This window comes from Hydra viridissima, unplaced genomic scaffold (genome assembly GCF_058129835.1).
Source record: "Hydra viridissima isolate aposymbiotic clone 2 unplaced genomic scaffold, HvirCarnegie_v1 scaffold_1, whole genome shotgun sequence".
Classification (NCBI taxonomy): domain Eukaryota; kingdom Metazoa; phylum Cnidaria; class Hydrozoa; order Anthoathecata; family Hydridae; genus Hydra; species Hydra viridissima.
In genome coordinates, this window is record NW_028324300.1 from 37,301,093 (window position 1) to 37,319,295 (window position 18,203).

The 18,203-nt window shown below is 26.9% G+C and overlaps 2 protein-coding genes across 2 annotated transcripts; one reads left to right on the forward strand and one right to left on the reverse strand.

The window, feature by feature from the left end:
* Nucleotides 1-2,737: 2,737 nt before the first annotated feature.
* On the reverse strand, nt 2,738-6,928 carry LOC149894818 (ruvB-like 1). The gene is made up of 4 exons (XM_090073574.1): nt 6,880-6,928; nt 6,456-6,726; nt 5,642-6,176; nt 2,738-3,541 (listed from the first exon to the last, which is right to left on the reverse strand). Exons 2-4 carry the CDS (start codon nt 6,594-6,596, stop codon nt 2,850-2,852), a joined length of 1,368 nt encoding a protein of 455 aa, XP_089929700.1. The 5' UTR covers nt 6,597-6,726; nt 6,880-6,928; the 3' UTR covers nt 2,738-2,849.
* LOC145192419 (oxysterol-binding protein-related protein 9-like) lies at nt 6,923-17,889 on the forward strand. The gene is made up of 23 exons (XM_090073571.1): nt 6,923-7,091; nt 7,239-7,368; nt 7,984-8,156; nt 8,709-8,753; nt 9,528-9,557; nt 10,185-10,235; nt 10,658-11,094; nt 11,591-11,616; nt 12,021-12,065; nt 13,104-13,180; nt 13,461-13,546; nt 13,751-13,832; nt 13,922-14,014; nt 14,103-14,190; nt 14,526-14,636; nt 14,743-14,806; nt 14,903-14,999; nt 15,221-15,264; nt 15,343-15,424; nt 16,142-16,233; nt 17,118-17,187; nt 17,290-17,355; nt 17,472-17,889. Exons 1-23 carry the CDS (start codon nt 6,981-6,983, stop codon nt 17,565-17,567), a joined length of 2,196 nt encoding a protein of 731 aa, XP_089929697.1. The 5' UTR covers nt 6,923-6,980; the 3' UTR covers nt 17,568-17,889.
* Nucleotides 17,890-18,203: the final 314 nt, after the last annotated feature.

Consider the following 18,203-nt stretch of genomic DNA (forward strand, 5'->3'; position numbering starts at 1 on the left):
GGTAAAACTTATGACGTCGAATATTGAATTTAAAAGTTTAACCTTAAAGTGCTTTCTTGAACAATTTTATGTTTAGCGGTTTGATTTGTTTTGCATATAGGGGAGTTAGAGTTGAGTTCCAGTAAAAATCGAATTTACAGTTAATGAATAACTGAGAAATCAATATTAAAACACAATCTTACGATGATAACTCAGATTAACAAAAAAAAAACACAATCTACGATGATAACTCAGATTAACAAAAAAAAATCATTAAATATTTAATTTAATGATTGTACAAAAACAAAAAGTGGGCACCACATACTTGTGCAACCCACAATATTAAGGAAATGATACTCGTTTCCTTTTTTTCTCTTCGGTCCTTTTTTAAGTTACAACAGTTTAACATAACTTTTTTATAAATCTATAAAAATCTTCAGACTTTGACAAGATGATATTTAAGCCATAAAATTTTCATTTAAAGCAGATATTCGATTTGTTACCAGTTTCTTTTTTCATTTTGTAGAAATTTAAACCTTTTAAGACATACTTTACCGATTCCATTTGAATTTTTCAAATTTTTCTTTTTTTTAAAAAAAAAACAAAACCTTGGTAAATATTTACAAACAATCAAAATTTAGCAAAAAACTAAAAAAATATTACATTGCAAAAAATCTGTTGCTTGCTTTAAAAATCCAATTTCAGATATGAATTTAGAGTAGGGTGAAAGATTTTTTTTGCGGTATTTTAAAAAAATGACCATTGCAAAATTCTTACAAGAAAAAAATGTGAGAAGTTTAAAAAACATTAAGGTTAAATTGCTTTTATTTTACATAACAAGAATGAAATTCAAATTTATTTTCTAGAAATATTCAAAATTTCACTAAAAAAATAAAATACACATTACTGAATATTAATTGGTCTTGCACGCTTCTTTTTAGCAACAGGTTAAGATGACTTTGATTTTGCTTTTTCCATTTTTATTAGTTTAATGAAATGAATATTAATTTAACTTAATTATTTATCTAAGAATATGAAAACAGGATGCGTAACGTATTTCATTTCCTCATCAATTCTCTGATTATAATCTTTGAAAGAACGTCAGTCTTTGAAAGATTCAGTTTGAGTGAATAGAAATTCACCATTCACAGTTTCAGAAGCATTAACCAGATCTCCAATCAGAGTAAACTTTTCTTTAAAAATGTTCTGGGTTTTTAACATAGAACCATTTGCTCCAAAGCAATAGCAGACAATGGTGTTTTCTTTAGGTCTTGATGAATTAACTTTGTAAACTGTTGTCGCTCCTTTATTTGAAAAACTCTCGTCAAAAATTTGAAAGCATCAACAAAAGGTTGAAAGCATCTGGAAGATCATGGATATGAAGCAAACTATTCTTTTCTAAAAAATTGCGAAAGTTCTCAAACATTTCTTGAATCTGCTGGCTGGAACCATTGCTGATGCTCTACTAATAGATTCAGGGATACAAAGAATTATCCCATGACATCTTTCTAGGAATGATTTTAAACAATATTTAGTTGGAAATCATTTAAAAACAGTGGAGTATCAGAAGATTTACGAAGTTTTTGTACGTCTGAAGCAGCCTTAATTAGATCATTCTTCATTTCAGAATCGCCCTAAAAATCAGACGACACACCAAGCCATTCAACCAATTGTTCTTCTTCAAATTCAGTTAACACATTTTCCGGACAGTTTTCTTCAGGCCTCCATTTTATTGCTTCTTTAAATGCCACCTAATGGTTTGCTTTGGTAGGACATACTTTTTGGAGGCAGCATACTGATAGGCATAGCCACCGAGAGAAATTTCGGGCCCCATGAATCTTCCCCGTCCGCCCTCCCCTCTCGGCGGCCATGTTGATAGGATCCTTTGAAAACTCTTTGTAAGACAAAAAGAGAAAGAACCTTAAAAGAAAGAACTTCTTATATTTTTGAGATAAAGCGGCAGTTGTTACTTTTTCTACTTCAAAACTGTCACGATTCTTTATAATTACAGCATAAATCACTTAAATTACTTTAACTAATAAAAAAAGGACTTCAAACAACTTTTTTGCAAAATTTAAACTTTGCCGTTAAAATGCCGTAGAAAACAGTTTTTTTTTTACCGCAAAAAACAGATTTAACGTTTACACAAGCTTTTAAGTCGTTTATCACTTTAATTACCAAATAAATTCACATTGAGGAACCAAGAATATAAAAGATAGGTTTATTTTCTCTAATATTAACTATCATCTTATAAGCTAATGTCTATAAAGTGTAGAAAATTATGATAGTCTTGAATCATTGCAAATTTCGAACTAATCTTACAACTTCAAATGAACTAATTCTTATGACTTATTTATAACTAATCTTATGAACTAATCTTATAATCCTAATCTTATGAACTAATCTTATAATCCTAATCTTATGAACTAATCTTATAATCGTTGAAAAACGACGTTAATCATTAACAAACGATTTGAAGTATTATTAAATTATATTATTAATTAGAGCAATTAGAGTAATATTACTAATTAGATTAATAAACTAATATAAAAACATTTACAAATTTCAAGACTCTTCTTTTGGACTCAAACTATTTAAAAAGTGCACGATCTTTTGATCGTTTTAGAAATTTCCACGGGCGTGTTAGCAGCTAATGCAGATCTCTCTCAGAGGCCTGCGTTAGCTGACATACTAATACGGATGTTAATAGGCCAAAACAACTACTTTCATGGATTTTTTGAATTTACCAAACATAAAAGCAAAGAACCTTTCAAACAATATCTTGAGTTACAAACTTTACAAAGTTTCGATTCACCTAAATATGTTATATACAAAAAAACATGTTGTGCAACATGTTGTGCAACAGTTTCTTACTTCATGTATTTGTCTTCTTGCTCTTGCAACAGCTTTGCTGAAGATTTTGCATCGTAGAAAAGTTCATTAATTTCATTGACTTCTGTTATGGTTACAGACTCTTGTCCATTAATTGAAGCCAACACTGAAGCTGGAGTCAAACACTGCACAGCATACCTTAAAGTCGACTTACTTCCGATAGAAGCTAGTTCCACAACCGACTCTTCGTCAACAGTTATTCCCTCTATTTGGGTACGTATTTTTAAAATTTGCTTCATTTCATCTTGTGAGTATGGCATAGTGCGAATGATCATTACACGGTCAAGTAAATCTAATGGCATTCCATGTGGTGCGCATACATCAGTTCCCCGTATTGTACAAGTACCACGGTTTGTAGCAAAAATTACAATTGGAGAAAGGGAAGACTCAAGAGCTTTATGGAGATATGTGAAGCATTCTATGTCCAGCATATGAACTTCATCAATAAATAACACTCCTGGCACCAATTCAGCAACTCCTTGATCAATATATTTATTGACAACTTTATTAATTTCCTTACGAAGTTTATCTGTGATTTCAGTCTTTTTAGGCTTCATGAGTTGACCCATCATCGATAAAATATCTTGACCACCTTGGGGGCGAGCATTAGCTATGTCAAGGTCATGTAAAGTAACATCCTGAACAATTTCTTTCTTTTTATGGACATCACCTGATGTATGAAAGAAAGATAAACTTAATGGTTTAATAAAAAGTAAAACAATAAACAAACTCAAAAAGCTAATAAAAATCATGAATGAGTTTTTAGAGCTGCATAACAGCTTACATAAAATTTAAAATTCTTCAACAAAAATTGAATTTAAACTATTATTAGCCTGCTTCTAACACTATGCTACAAACTAAAAAATATTTACTACTTTTACAATTTCTTGTTTCAAGTTATTAGAATAAGTGACCCTATACCTTTTACCAAGTCACAGCAGAATGCCTTGTGATTTTGTAAGATATATATATATATATATATATATATATATATATATATATATATATATATATATATATATATATATATATATATATATATATATATACATATATGATTTAAGTGACATCTTTAATAGTATGTGTAAAAGTATTATAATTATTAAAACATCATATACGGTATCATACTATTATTTCTTTTTCTTTTTTTTATGTAATATTTCGGCTCATATGGTGAGAGCCATTATCAAACTAATAAAACCGTTTTAATGATTTTAGCAGTTAAAGTCATATATTAAAAATACAAATACAATTACGTGTCATTTTTAAATTGGGCTATTCAAAAGTCTTCATGAATTAAAAAAGCGTAAATCATTTGTCAAATACTATTTTTTCTACTAAGCCAAACCTGAAAATTTTCATTTCATAAAAAACAAGCTTCAAACCAATTAAAGCAAAATTCGTTTTAATAAAGAACACAATAAAAACGGTTTTATTAGTTTGATAATGGCTCTCACCATATGAGTTGAAATATTACATAAAAAAAGAAAAAGAAATAATAGTATGATACCGTATGATGTTTTAATAATTATAATATATGTATATATATATATATAAAGATGATAATAAATTTTATCAAGAATGCCAATATGCAAGAAACTTAAATGCTCACATAGAAAAAATGCTCATGTAAGAACACCCATTTACTGATAAACCATGTAATTAGAGTAAAAAACTTTATGGTATGTCTAAAAATATTTATCAAAGATAGGATTGTAATAATATAAAGATCTCAATGGCTCTGTAATTTACACTTAAAAGTAAATTTTTTAAAATTGAACTAGCAAATAATAAAAACTTCCTGATGAACTTAATAGCTATTCCCAAGTTGCATTTATACAGTTCAAAGTTTAATTGTTTAGCCATTTGGAGACATTTTTTTGAAAACTTTGGTGATGTAAGAGATAAACAATTAGAAAGATTTTATAAGGACATCAAATCAATGGGGGAACATTACCAAGGATGCTTGGATAAAAAATATAATGACTGATTTTTTGTTAGTGCTTGAAAAGAGGTATTGATGACACCCATCAGTTTTACCACAGAAATCATGTTAGATTTTTTTGAAATTGTCTTCTAAATTGTCTATAGAAATATCTTGATGTGATAGACAAAAATGGATGTCAATTTAGAATTCAGTATCTTAGAAATCATATAATAAAGTTAATTTTGTATTAGGCAAGACTATTTTTGGTTGTTGTTGGCCAGTGTTAATGATTGAAAAATAAAACTTTTGAGAAAGACTGAAAAATGTCTTCTTTATTCGTCACCTTTGCTATATGTTCACTTTACCTCTTAAGTAATATTTTATCATGTTTGATAAAAATCCCTAACATTTAAAGATAAATCTTTTTAAATGATTCTTCAATTTATAAAATTCACAAGCTACTTCTTTTTATAATTTTTATCTATGAAAATATTCAAAACTAATTTTTTCTATAAAAATATTAAAACAAATGAAAACAAGTTTAAAAAAAAGTATAAATTTTAGGTGGAACTAACGGAGAACAAATCAAATAAGCGAGAATACTTTTTTGTAGAATTAAGCAGGCAGCAGCAGATTTTAGTACAATTTACCTTTGCAACTAATTCATGTAATTAAAATTAGTTTTGCATTTGATTTTTTATTTTAGAGAATCTGTGTGCATAAATGATATTAAATACTACCTTCCTAATAAACTGAATATACATACATACATACATACATACATACATACATACATACATACATACATACATGCATACATACATACATACATAAGTTGCAAACCTTTTGGCAATGGCACATATTCCTCTGCTTCCAAATCAAACTCTGTTGCAAAAGCATCTGATCGACCTAACCTTTTCACTGAACCACTGTTAGCTTCAATATAAATTACATCACCTGTCTCAACTTTTTCCTTTTGAAGGCTCTCATAGATAGATGGATCAAGCTTCAACTGTTTTGTTCCTTTGGCTGTCTTTAATCCAATAATAATATGACTTATAGTTTTTCCATATCCTCCTAATGGATTTTCTGTTTCAAATGGGGTTAGCTCTGTTACTTCTCCCTCATATACTTCTTTAGTCTCTTTTATGCGTAAACCTATAGCTCTACGAAAATTTTCCATTAAGACCTCTGTCTTTTTTACTTCAGTTGAGTAGACTTCACTTCCAACCATTGGACAAAAAGGAACTTTAGAACCAAGTTCTTGTGCAATTGCTAATGCAAGAGCTGTTTTTCCTGTACCAGGAGGGCCAGCAAGAAGAATAGCTCGACCAGCCATCTTTTTACACTTAATCAATTCAACAACAATACCACATGCCTACAAAAACACAAACACTCCTAAAAAATATAAACAAAGCAAACATACCTAATAATTTTACAAAAAAATTTGGAACAATATTTTTACACTTACCAACTATCTTAGATAATTATAGTTTTTGCAAGAGAATACCCAGGTTCTGTGCAATCATAAATATGTCACTTTGTAAATGTAAAGCATGAATAATTTTTTTTTTTTGCAACAATAATAGTTCGATGAAGAGTATTAAGTAAATAAAAATTTTAGATTGAGGCTAATGGACAACATTACACACCGTACCTCCCTAGCATTTTCTTGTCCAACCAAACCTGATGCTATGCTGATGGCTGCACCATCCTCGTTAAGCCCAAGCCCTTTAACATGACTATGAGCAGCAATTCGCTGAGTTTTAGTCGTACTTTGAACTTCTTCGATCTTCATATCAGGTTAGCAAAATGTGGAACTTAAGTGAATTTTTAGTGTGGGTGCCTCGAGACTCTTAGTCGATATAACGTAACCATGCGGTTTCAAGTCATGGCGGGAAAAATTTCAGTTGTTAACTACAAAAATACTAAACAAATTGAATTTAAAGTTATTTAATGATGTTCTTGTAAAAAAAAAAAAAAAAAAAGCAATACAGATAGGAGTCATATTTTCTTAGAGAGTTCAACTTCGTATTATTTATAATTTAACAAAATAATCAACTAACAAATTATCTGTTTACCCATTTAATTTATTTCAAATCTCTGAATCGTTTAAAGTCATACCTTTAAATAACAAAATAGATTTTTATTGAAATTTTTTGCGGATGGTGTGATATCAAAGATGGCAGTTAAATTAGAAGGTCCATTAACAAAATGGACTAATGTAGTACAAGGATGGCAATACCGCTGGTTTGTTCTAGATGATCACACTGGACTTTTGTCATATTACACGGTAAGAATATTGAGTTCACTCAAAAGAAATCTAAGAATTTACTGTTTGAAGTTTTATAATTCTTTTTAAATATGTTACACAACTTGCAATTTTTAATTGTTATAGGTATTTTAGCTATGACTGTTTAATTTTTTTTTTTAAATTTAGTCAAAAGACAAGATGGTAAGAGGAGCTCGAAGAGGATGTCTTCGACTTAAAGGTGCTCAAACTGGGATAAGTGATGAAGATGATAGTACATTCACTATAACTTGTGATCATCGAACATTTCACTTTCAAGGTATTTACTTCTAACACCAGCTGCAATTGATAAAATATTAGACAAATTTAGATGAGCTAACAAAAATATTCTATGGTTTAAAGAATTTTTGAATTAGGCATTTGATTCTATTAAGGAAATAAATTATATTTTTAGTTTGTTTATGTTTTATTTCTATTTAGTTGAATAACTATAATTGGGTATTTAACTCAATGTCTGGAAATTTTTTTACATTATTTGAGTATCATAATTGTATGTTTTTTGAGCCTAAAGCTTAGCAATTAAAAAAAGATTCTGGCAACCTTACAGTTGTTCTTGAGCTTATACAGAATCTCTTAAAAGTGATCTTAAACTATCCTAAAAGGAAATTATGTTGCAGAAAATGCAGTAAAGTATGTAATATTTATAAGAGAATGCAACAGAGGCCTTCTTGAAGAATTTTAATTTTTTTATCTTTTTTTTAAACACTTTGGAAAAAAAGTTAAAATAAAATCTTTTGTCAAAGAAAAAAATCCTAAAGGTATTAAATAAAAATAAAGATTGCTATTTTCATCTTTCTGTGATAGAATGAAAACAATATCAGAATCAATAGTTTTTATTCATATTTGTGTATTTATTAGTATTTGCTTTTTATAGCACGTGATAAAGAAGAAAGAGTGAAATGGGTGCAAAATTTGGAGGAAACTATTAAAAAGCATGTAAATTCTCATCATCTTGGGAGTGCTAAAGATGCAGCTACAGAGGAAGAGTTAAATGAAAAATTGCTAGAAGCAGAAGCATACTTTCGAATTCTAACACAGCAGATTAAGGTTAATTGATTATGCTATTAGTTATTGTTATTTAATTAGTTATTATTGTATGATATTCTGTTATTTGTATTATTATATTTATATGTTTTTTTTAAAGCATGAATTTACCAAATAGGCATTTGGATGGATTTTTATATTTAATCTGTAGAATTTATTAAAAATCTATTTTAACCATATTTTGTCTACTATCTTATTCCATTTCAGTTCAAGTTTCATCTAGTTGTTATATAATTGCATTAAGTTCTGAATAAAGTACCATTAATTTCTAAATTCAAAAAGTCTTACATATACATTAAAAAAAAAAAACATTACAATTTCTTCTGATGTTATTTCTTCATGCTAAATTTTAGTGTATCTACTGGCTTCAACTAATTTAAGAAAACTGAATTTCCAAAAATGTTAATCCACCTATGTTTAAAAATAGTTTAAAAATCATGTATTTATTTTGTATTTTTAACATTTTTATGAACATCATATAATACTATCAGTGATAATTTAAAATATTTTAATGTATATATTATCAGTAATAATAAAACAATGTTTCTCATTTAGAAACTGGAATCACAGCTTGATCATTCTGTAAATGCAAAATCTGAGGTGTGTTTTTTTTTTAATCTTTTTTAAATGAAATTATTTAATTCACTTTTCAGTTCAAAAGTTTGCAGATAAATAGAATCAGTGCATTCTGTTCATTTTACTTAGAAATATGATCATTTATGAAAGTTTACTTACTAATATGAATTGAAATTTTACTTACAATATGAAATTTTACTTAAAATATGAAATTTTACTTAAAATATGAAATTTTACTTAAAATATGAAACTTTACTTAAAATATGAAGTTTTACTTAAAATATGAGATTTTACTTACAATTTAGTAATTGTATTGAAATGTTGTAACATTACAATATAATCATGTTATGTAGTTTTAAAGAAATTGGTAGAAATCCTTGGTAATAATAACACAAATTAAATATTTTAACTACTCATATATGCTGCAAATATGATAATGATAAAAAAAAGTGTAAATAATTTATGACGAGATAGTAATTATAATATATATCTTATAAAACAGTTTTTGACTGATTAAATTATTCTATTTTTCTCTTTTTGCTTATTTCCCTGGTGGCTAAGCAGAGGGATCTTAAATTTTCTAATTTTTTAGTTATTTTGTGGTTTGTATTTTTTTGGTAGCCTTGATCTAATTAAATATAAATCAATATTGAAAGGAGTTGATTAAATTTTCATGAGCAAGACACACATCTTGTTTATGAAAATTTAATTTCTCTTTTAAATTGAAGTCTTAAACAAATCACTTGTGTATATCAAATATTTCATTACTATTTTATGGATCTTTTTTTTTTTTTATAGAGAACATTACTATTTAAAGATTCTTTAACAGTAAGTAGCTGTTTAAAAAAAGGATTTTTTGTTGTTTTTATTTATGGTTAACTTAATTATTCATTTTGGCTTGATTTATATGTGTATACACATAAACAAATATACATAATACATACATAATACATTTATAATGCATGCATATATACATGCATACATACATACATACATACATACATACATACATACATACATACATACATACATACATACATACATACATACATACATACATACATACATACATACATACATACATACACACACATATGTGTGTGTGTATATATATATATATATATATATATATATATATATATATATATATATTTATATATATATATATATTTGTGTATATATGTATGTTTTGTTAAACTAGTGAAGAAAGAATATATATATATATATATACATATATATATATACACATGTATATATACACATATATATATATACATATATATATATACATACATAAACACATATATATACATATATATATTCTTTTTTTATTCTTTTTTTTCTTTGCCAGTTTTACAAAGTTAGAATTTTGTTTTGCAATATTTAGTGAATATAAATCTTATTATGTTGCATTATTCAAAGTGGTATCTTTTTATTATTATTTTTTTAATATAGCAAATGATCGAGACAATTGGCCAAGCAATAGAACTTTTACGCACAGCTAAGGTAGCTTTTTTTCCCAAGGATTCTGCTATGTGTAAATTTAAATTTCTTTTGTTCAATTAATAAAATATTTCATTTTTGATATGAACATACTTAGAGAATATTTGAAATATACGTAGGATTATTTCTTTAATAATCTTTGACAACAAATGTAACTTTTATCTGAATTAAAGAACGTAAAAAGTAAAGAAATTTTTCTAATTTTATTGCAAAACAACATCGGAATTATATTGTATTTTGAATATTAAATGATAAAGTTTATTTTAAAATTTCCACAAGTTTTTAAAAACTTTTTAAGTATTTTTTTTAAAACATAAAAGTAAAAAAAAATATAAAAGTATACATAAAAAAGTTTGATTTCAAAGCAAATAAAATGCAGCTTCAACTACAGAAAATGTTATTATATTTATCAATTTTTTCTTTAGTCTTCTTTGGTACGAAAAGTTCCCATTCCTGTAATTTTGGGATCTTCTATAAATTACTCTGATATAAAAAGACATAGTAATTCAAAACAAGGCTCCAAGTTAAATACTGCCGAAACTTCAACTGTTTCACAAGAGTGTGAAGAGGTGGGGTGTGAATTAACTGAGCTAAGTCTTGATTACATACACATTCCTTCACCTAATTCTCTTATGTCCCCAACAATTCCTATTGATACATACACACTGAGTAGTGATGAAGAAGGAGGAGATGAGTTTTTTGATGCACCCGATGAGTTTAGTGAAGTAGCAGTTAGTGATTTTGAAAAAAATCAAATAAACAATGATACTGAAAAAAAACAGTTAAACATTTCCACAGCAGCAACAACAACAACAACAACAAGCATCTTATCTTCTAATCAGAAAGATACTGAAAGTAAAAGGTAGTTTGATTGCTATATTAGGATGTAATAAACGTTTTTTTTGTATGTTTAAATATATCATCTATTTAAATAATCTTTTGAATCTGTATTAAGATATACTATTATGGTTTGTAATAAAAATTAAATATAATTAGAATATGGTTGTCAGTTAAATTGATTTTTCATGAAGAACAAGAATGATAATTTAAATTTAAAAAAAAATGTTTTTTGGCTTTTTTTTGGAACATAAACCAAGTAAATTGTAAGTGCAAATGTTGTTTAATGCCATTCAAATTTAAATTCAAAATTCAAATTTGAACTTCTTTTTGTTTGCTCACTTCAAGTATGTTGTTTGTTATAAGGATATCACCACCAATGAAAATTAAATTTATTTCTTTAGAATGATCCTGAAGTATAAAACTAAAGACAAAACAGAAAATATAATTTATTTACAATGTAAATATTTTTTTACTTAGATCTTTATAATTTGTGCTAACATAGAGAATTACTTTTTTAGAGGAGAAGATAACCTTACTAATCAAGGTCAGTTTGTTATTATAAAAAATTCAAAGTTTTACAGAAAATGATGCAATTTTCATGTTTATATTTTAAAAAATTATAACATGATATAATATAAAAATTTTCTTTTTATTAGATTTGTTTAAAGAAGAAATGAAATATATTTTAAAAAAGCACAAAAATGTTTCATTAAAATTTTGAGCAGTTTTTATATACTCCTGATTTATAACTTATATAAATATAAACAAAAAATTTATATATAAAGACTGTTCACATAACTTTTAAAATAAACGTTGTTATATAATGCTGTATTTACTAGTACTAGAAATTGAGAAGTGTATTCTAGGTGTTCACTTTGATGTATTTCAAATGAATATTAAAATCACATTTTTAGAAATATTTTGAAAAGTTATAACCTTTTTTTATAGAGAGTGATTTCGAAGAAGATGAAGATTCTGAACCAGATGAGACGAGTATTCTTTTTTCTTTTTTCTTTTTTTTTTAAATATCTTTTTTCTTTTTGTTCTATCTATTGTATAATTTAAAAACTTTTAAAAATTTAAAAACTTCTTTTACTTTTTATATATTTGTTAAAAAGACTAATTATCAAAGTGATAATATTATAAGGTATTTAACAAAATATTTAACAATATTTGATTAAATATTGTTAGATATTTAATTAAATATTAAAGGTTTTTGATCAAAGTTTTATTTATGGTATTCATTGATTATTTATGAGATTTATACAATACTAAAAAAATTAAAATAGTTGAATAATGAAAATTAGTATGTAATGAAAATTTATCTCGCTTATCTATGCTTTGATTATTAAAAATAAACCTTTATGTATTAGTTTCAGTTTTATTTGAAACCATTAGAAAAAAGGAAACTAAATTAAATCAGTTATCAAATATGAGTTAATTATTATATTTCTTTGTTATGCTGTTAAATATTTTTGGTGTTATAATTTAATATTTCTTTGTTGTCTTATTTAACATATATATTTCTTTGTTATCTTATTTAACATATATATTTCTTTGTAATGTTGTTCACTTTCTTTATTATATTATTTTGTTTAATATAATAAAGAATGTTATTGCTACACCATTCAATATAAAATATTTCTTTGTTATGTCATTATATTATCACATTATATTATATTGTCATTATATTATCACATATTATTTCTTTATTGTTTTATTTCTTTATTTTTGTCAATATATGTGATATTGGTGATTTCACATATACTTTTTGGTTGAGGGGATTTAGGATCTTTTTATTATCTTCAGATGATTCTTTTTTCCTTTTAAATTCAAATTACAACAAACTTCCTCTGATATTTTATTCCCCTCCCCTTCCCCCCCCCCCCTCCCTTTTTTTTTTTTTTTCCCCCCATACAAGTTTTTAATCAACATATACATTTTCATTCGTTTTTATTCATTCTGATTTTTGCTTGACGAGAAAATAAAAGGCTATTTAAATTAAATATATCTTTTTATTTGTTGTTTTAGACGAAGATATGCAATCTCATGGCTCAGTTATTACACATTTATTATCTCAAGTAAAGATTGGAATGGATCTTACCAAGGTAATGATCAGATGATCAAATAACTTTGTTGTTGCTTTGATCATTCTTACCTTCATTCAAGCCTGTTTTATTCAATTAAAATGCTTCTCAGTGCAGCCAGTTGTAATATAAATCATTTATGAATCAGTTATGATATTAATGTTATTGCCATTTAAAAATATCACCCTTAACAAATCACATCAATTATCTTTTTGTTTTTTACTTTTATATTTACTTTTTATATATATTTTACTTTTATACTTTATTATCTAACTCATTTTTAAAAATTAATTTGTTAAAGGTCACACTTCCTACATTTATACTTGAACGCAGATCACTTCTGGAGATGTATGCAGATTTCTTTGCACACCCTGAATTGTTTAAACAGTAAGTACTAAGTATTTAATTATGATATCTTTATTTGTTATCAAGTCTAACAAAAAACTGGTCAGTTTATTAAGGTTTTTAACAATCTTTAAGCTCTATTTTATATATATTAAATCTTTCCCATTATAACATTTCATAATGATCTATTAGTAATAGCAATTTCAAGATTAATGAGTTTTAAGCAAATAGATTTTTTTTTTTTAGAATTCCTGATATTAAGGATCCAGGTGATCGAATGGTACAAGTTTTAAAATGGTATCTCTCTTCTTTTCATGCTGGTAGAAAGGTAATTTTTTTTACTTTTTGAGAGAAAAATGTTGATAAATGTTTTACTCTGCTATGCATCCTACTTCAATCATATTTGTTTTAATATAGGGTTCTGTTGCAAAGAAACCTTATAACCCAATATTAGGTGAAGTGTTTCAATGTTTTTATAAATGTAGAGATGGAAATGTACCAATTAGTCAGGTAATTTTTCTTATAATGTTCAGAATTCTTTTAAGTTTTGTTAAACAATTTTGATTTTGATGACATTTAACAGAAATGTTTTTTGAAGGATAATTTGGCTACCGATGGTCCAATTCCATGGGCAACTAAAGAAGATGTAACTTTTCTTGCAGAACAAGTATCCCATCATCCCCCAAGTAAAAGTCATTTGTTTTTATTTTTTGTCACATTTGAAATGTTTTAAAAATGGAATAATTTATTACATGCAATCTTAAAAATAAAATGATTTTTTGCATATAATCTTTATAAAACAATTTAGTGTACAAAATTAAACAAATGAAATATTTTTTAATTTGTTATAAAGCATCTTTATGGCTTTTTTGTTATTTTATTGTTTGTTTTATTATTTATACATCTTATTTATCTATTTATTATTTTTAGATTTGTTTGTAATACTTTTGTTTGCTATTCTTATGTACAATTTTGACTTAACATTGACTCATTGCTATTATGTTGGAGGTTTGAATTTTAGTCTCAGCGTTTTATGCTGAGTGTGAGAATAAGAAGATTTGCTTCAATTCCCAGATTTGGACCAAGTCAAAATTTCTTGGCTTATCTATTGGTGTTCATATGATAGGAAGTGGTAAGTCTTTCCCTTCATTTATTCCTCTAAACCTTAAAGTAATCAATCTGAGCACCTTGCATTTTGTCGCTCTATTTTAATATTAAAGGTACTTTATTTTGTCTAGGGAGTGTATTTGTAAGCGATCACAATGAAGAGTATGTTATGACATTCCCAAATGCATATGGGAGGTTGGAATTTTCCTTCTTTCCTAAACTTTTTTTTTTTTTTTGATAAAGTGCAAGTAGATAAACCTTTCTGACTATAATGAGTATCTTGATTATTAGATCAATCTTAACTGTACCATGGGTTGAGCTAGCTGGTCGCACTGAGATCACATGTGCCAAGTCAGGGTATTCATCACAAATTGAACTTCATACTAAGGTAAGTTTATTATTGTTTTAACAGCATACAGCTCTTTTTACTTTGATAAAAATTGAATAATTCTAAGAAATTTTAATCATCGGATGTAAATATTTGTTTGAAAACTTTTATGGTAAAATTAATCTTAAATAACATTCTAAACAACTTGTAGTTTTTAAAAGTTATAAAATATATTTGTAAATAATTTTGACTGTAAATTTATTTGTTGTGTGTATATTTAGCCTTTTTATGGTGGGAAACGAAACCGAATAACTGCTGAAGTTTTGTAAGTTTTTCATATTCTAGCATTCAAGTGTTTTAAATAGTTTATTTTTACTATGTGTAAGTTTTTATGCTGTTGCAGTGCACCAAATCAAAAAAGACCTCTTTTGACTGTTAGTGGAGAATGGAACGGAATTATGTACGCAAAGTTTGCTGATGATAAGGTTTTTACTGCTAATAACCTTTTTATTTTGTTCTTTAATGTACTCTACAATTTTTTTTTTGAAATTCATACACAAAGCATGTATCATGATCATTGTCATCACTTAAAAAACAGAACGACTTATGCTGAATGTTTGTTTCAGAAATTTCCTTTAAATATATAACAACAGGATGTAGTATGTAACAGATGTATGTAACAAAAGTTTTTGAAGTTAAAAAGTTTGCATCGAATTAAGAAAGTAACGAAAAAAAAAGTTTAGTTTAAACCAATTTTAAAGAACCTAAATAACTAGATATGTAATCCTGTTTGTCGTTAGTGGCATGGTTGTTCAGATACCGTTGTTTCAAGTCTTGAGATAATAAATCCAATTGATTTAGTTTGATATTGAAAGAATAAGGCAAGAATATTTCATGAAACTGTTTGTGAGATATAGTTAGTGGTTGATTGAGACAATAAGTTGACACTCCTAAATTACAAAAGCTTGTAATCTATGATTTTACATAAATGTTGTTATTTTTATTGTTATTTTTTTGTTAATTTTTTAAATTTTGTTGTTATTTTACAAAAATTGTAGAAGAGAAACTTAACTGAAATGTTGATAATTAGATTAGGAATGTGTTGAGGTAGAATAATGTTTAACATACAAAAAGCATACTTCAAGTATAGGGATTTTGTTTTTCTAAATTTATTTATTAATGAATTTCTCTTTAAATTTTAGGAGGCTACTCCTTTTGTTGACACTCTTAAAATGCCTGTCACAAAAAAGATTGTGAAGAAAATAGACAAACAAGAAGAATTTGAGTCTCGAAGGTAACTTGAGTTAGTAATATATAAGTGAAATGTTTGAGCGTTCAAATATTTTTCAAAAATGGCAGCATTTTTTTTCAGTTAACATTGCAATTGTTGTTGTAACTGCTGTTGTTGTTGTTGTCGCTGTTATTGCTTTATTATTACTTTGCTATATACCACTCAAAAAAATTGCCCAAAATATTTTTTGTATATATAGAAATAAACAACTAAACTGTTGATACTTTAAGCGTATTTATGAACTACGTAACTAATTACATAGAATAAGTTTTAAACTCGTAATCGTTTATTTCGGATGTTTCACAAAGTTAGCCTTTCCGTTTAGGAGTTTTTTAAATTTGTTCTTTGAAGTTTTAAGCTTCAAATTGTTCCACAAATTTCTTTAAATGATATGGGACCTTTTTCTTACCATTCTATCCAATTCATCCCATAACTTAATTAGGTTCAGACCACGGGGACTGGTGACCATACTATAATTTTGATCAATTCCTCATTAGAAATTTCTCTGAGTATCTGCTTAAACGTGTGTTTGAAAACATCTTGCTGAAACCAAAAGTCCCGCCCATTTGATTTTCCAATCACAACATTGCATCTCGATATTGATTTTCATCATTCCCTCAATCTTGAAAATGTTACCAGCTGCGTTGCCACCAAAACATCACACCATCACATCAATATCATGTCTAGTGAAGCCATCAAATACTAGATGTTTTCTTTCCCGTTGATCTGCCAGCAAAGACTCTTCATTGGGAAACATTTACATTGTATGGCAGTCTTCCAGTATTGAAGCGTCCAATTTTTATATTTTTTTATCCCTTGCCAACCATTGGTGGACAGTTACTTATAAGCGGTAGTGTAATTAGATACAAACTTATTTTTAATTTAAGGATGTGGTCTGACGTCACCGATAGTTTGAAAATCAACGATATCGACAATGCAACTAACAGTAAATTTAAGGTGTTTTTTTTTTGTTTTTTTTTTATCGCTTGATATTTTTTTGATGGCGTTAAACAGTACTTCAGGAATTCTACTGCTGTTTATTGTGCTTCACTTTTTAAGCTGGAAGAAAAACAAAGGTCTGACGCTCGTGTTAGAAAAGAAACAGATTCGAAATGGATTACTAGGGTAAGCTATAAGCGTAATATGTACATAAAGCGTACGTATCATGCGTTGCTGCTATGCGCGATTAGGATTCAAAGATTTATTACAATTGAATTCATAAATTTGTTAATCCTCTTTAGGTCTTTGATGAATGGGAAGAAGGCGAAGAACGGAAATGGTTTTACAAATGGCCATTGTACAAAAGACAAGGTCTACCGAAGCCTGGTTGCACGTGATATTTTTTTGAATCGCTATCTAGTTTATTTCGAATTTATCTATGACATTTATAGTAGTTTTTTACTTCTAATTATTTATCAGAAAATTCGCCATGCAGTAAGATTTACTACGAAAATCAGATTTGATAAAGATGTTATTAATATTGTAGAATAGTTGATGATGTTGGAATGAACAATGAGTAAATATACTAATTGTTCGTCTTGAGTCACTTTTCATGACTTAAACACGAAGTTATATTTTGCAACTTTTATTGTATAAAAAAAAATATGAACCAATCAAGTTATGTTCCTTTTATCAAATTATATACCGAAATATGCACAACATTTTGTTTTTCTATCTTAAAAATCTCGATTCTTTGTTGCTTTCGTGTTTTGTTAAATCTCTTTATTCTTTAGGATAATTTTTATATATAATTTTTGAAAATCCACATGAATTAGACCCCTAAAAGTTTTTTTTTTTTCTCTCTCTCTCTTCCCGTAGTCCTTAATTCTCTGACCAATAATTTTTGTATAATTATTTAAAAAATTGTTTAATCTATTTAATATGACAGATAACTGTTACGCTTGCAGTTACTGCAACTTATTCAGTTTGCTGCATACATTACTCAGTTTGCTGCATTCATTATATATGGTGGA

Excerpts from the sequence above, each read along its gene's own strand:
- LOC149894818 (XM_090073574.1), bottom strand. The coding sequence starts at position 6,596 with ATGAAGATCGAAGAAGTTCAAAGTACGACTAAAACTCAGCGAATTGCT. Across the intron at positions 6,177-6,455 it reads GACAAGAAAATGCTAGGGAG|GCATGTGGTATTGTTGTTGA; the intron begins GTACGGTGTGTA and ends GTGTTTTTGTAG. Across the intron at positions 3,542-5,641 it reads ATATGTGCCATTGCCAAAAG|GTGATGTCCATAAAAAGAAA; the intron begins GTTTGCAACTTA and ends TTCATACATCAG.
- LOC145192419 (XM_090073571.1), top strand. The coding sequence starts at position 6,981 with ATGGCAGTTAAATTAGAAGGTCCATTAACAAAATGGACTAATGTAGTA. Across the intron at positions 8,157-8,708 it reads TTCTAACACAGCAGATTAAG|AAACTGGAATCACAGCTTGA; the intron begins GTTAATTGATTA and ends TTTCTCATTTAG. Across the intron at positions 13,181-13,460 it reads TTGGAATGGATCTTACCAAG|GTCACACTTCCTACATTTAT; the intron begins GTAATGATCAGA and ends AATTTGTTAAAG.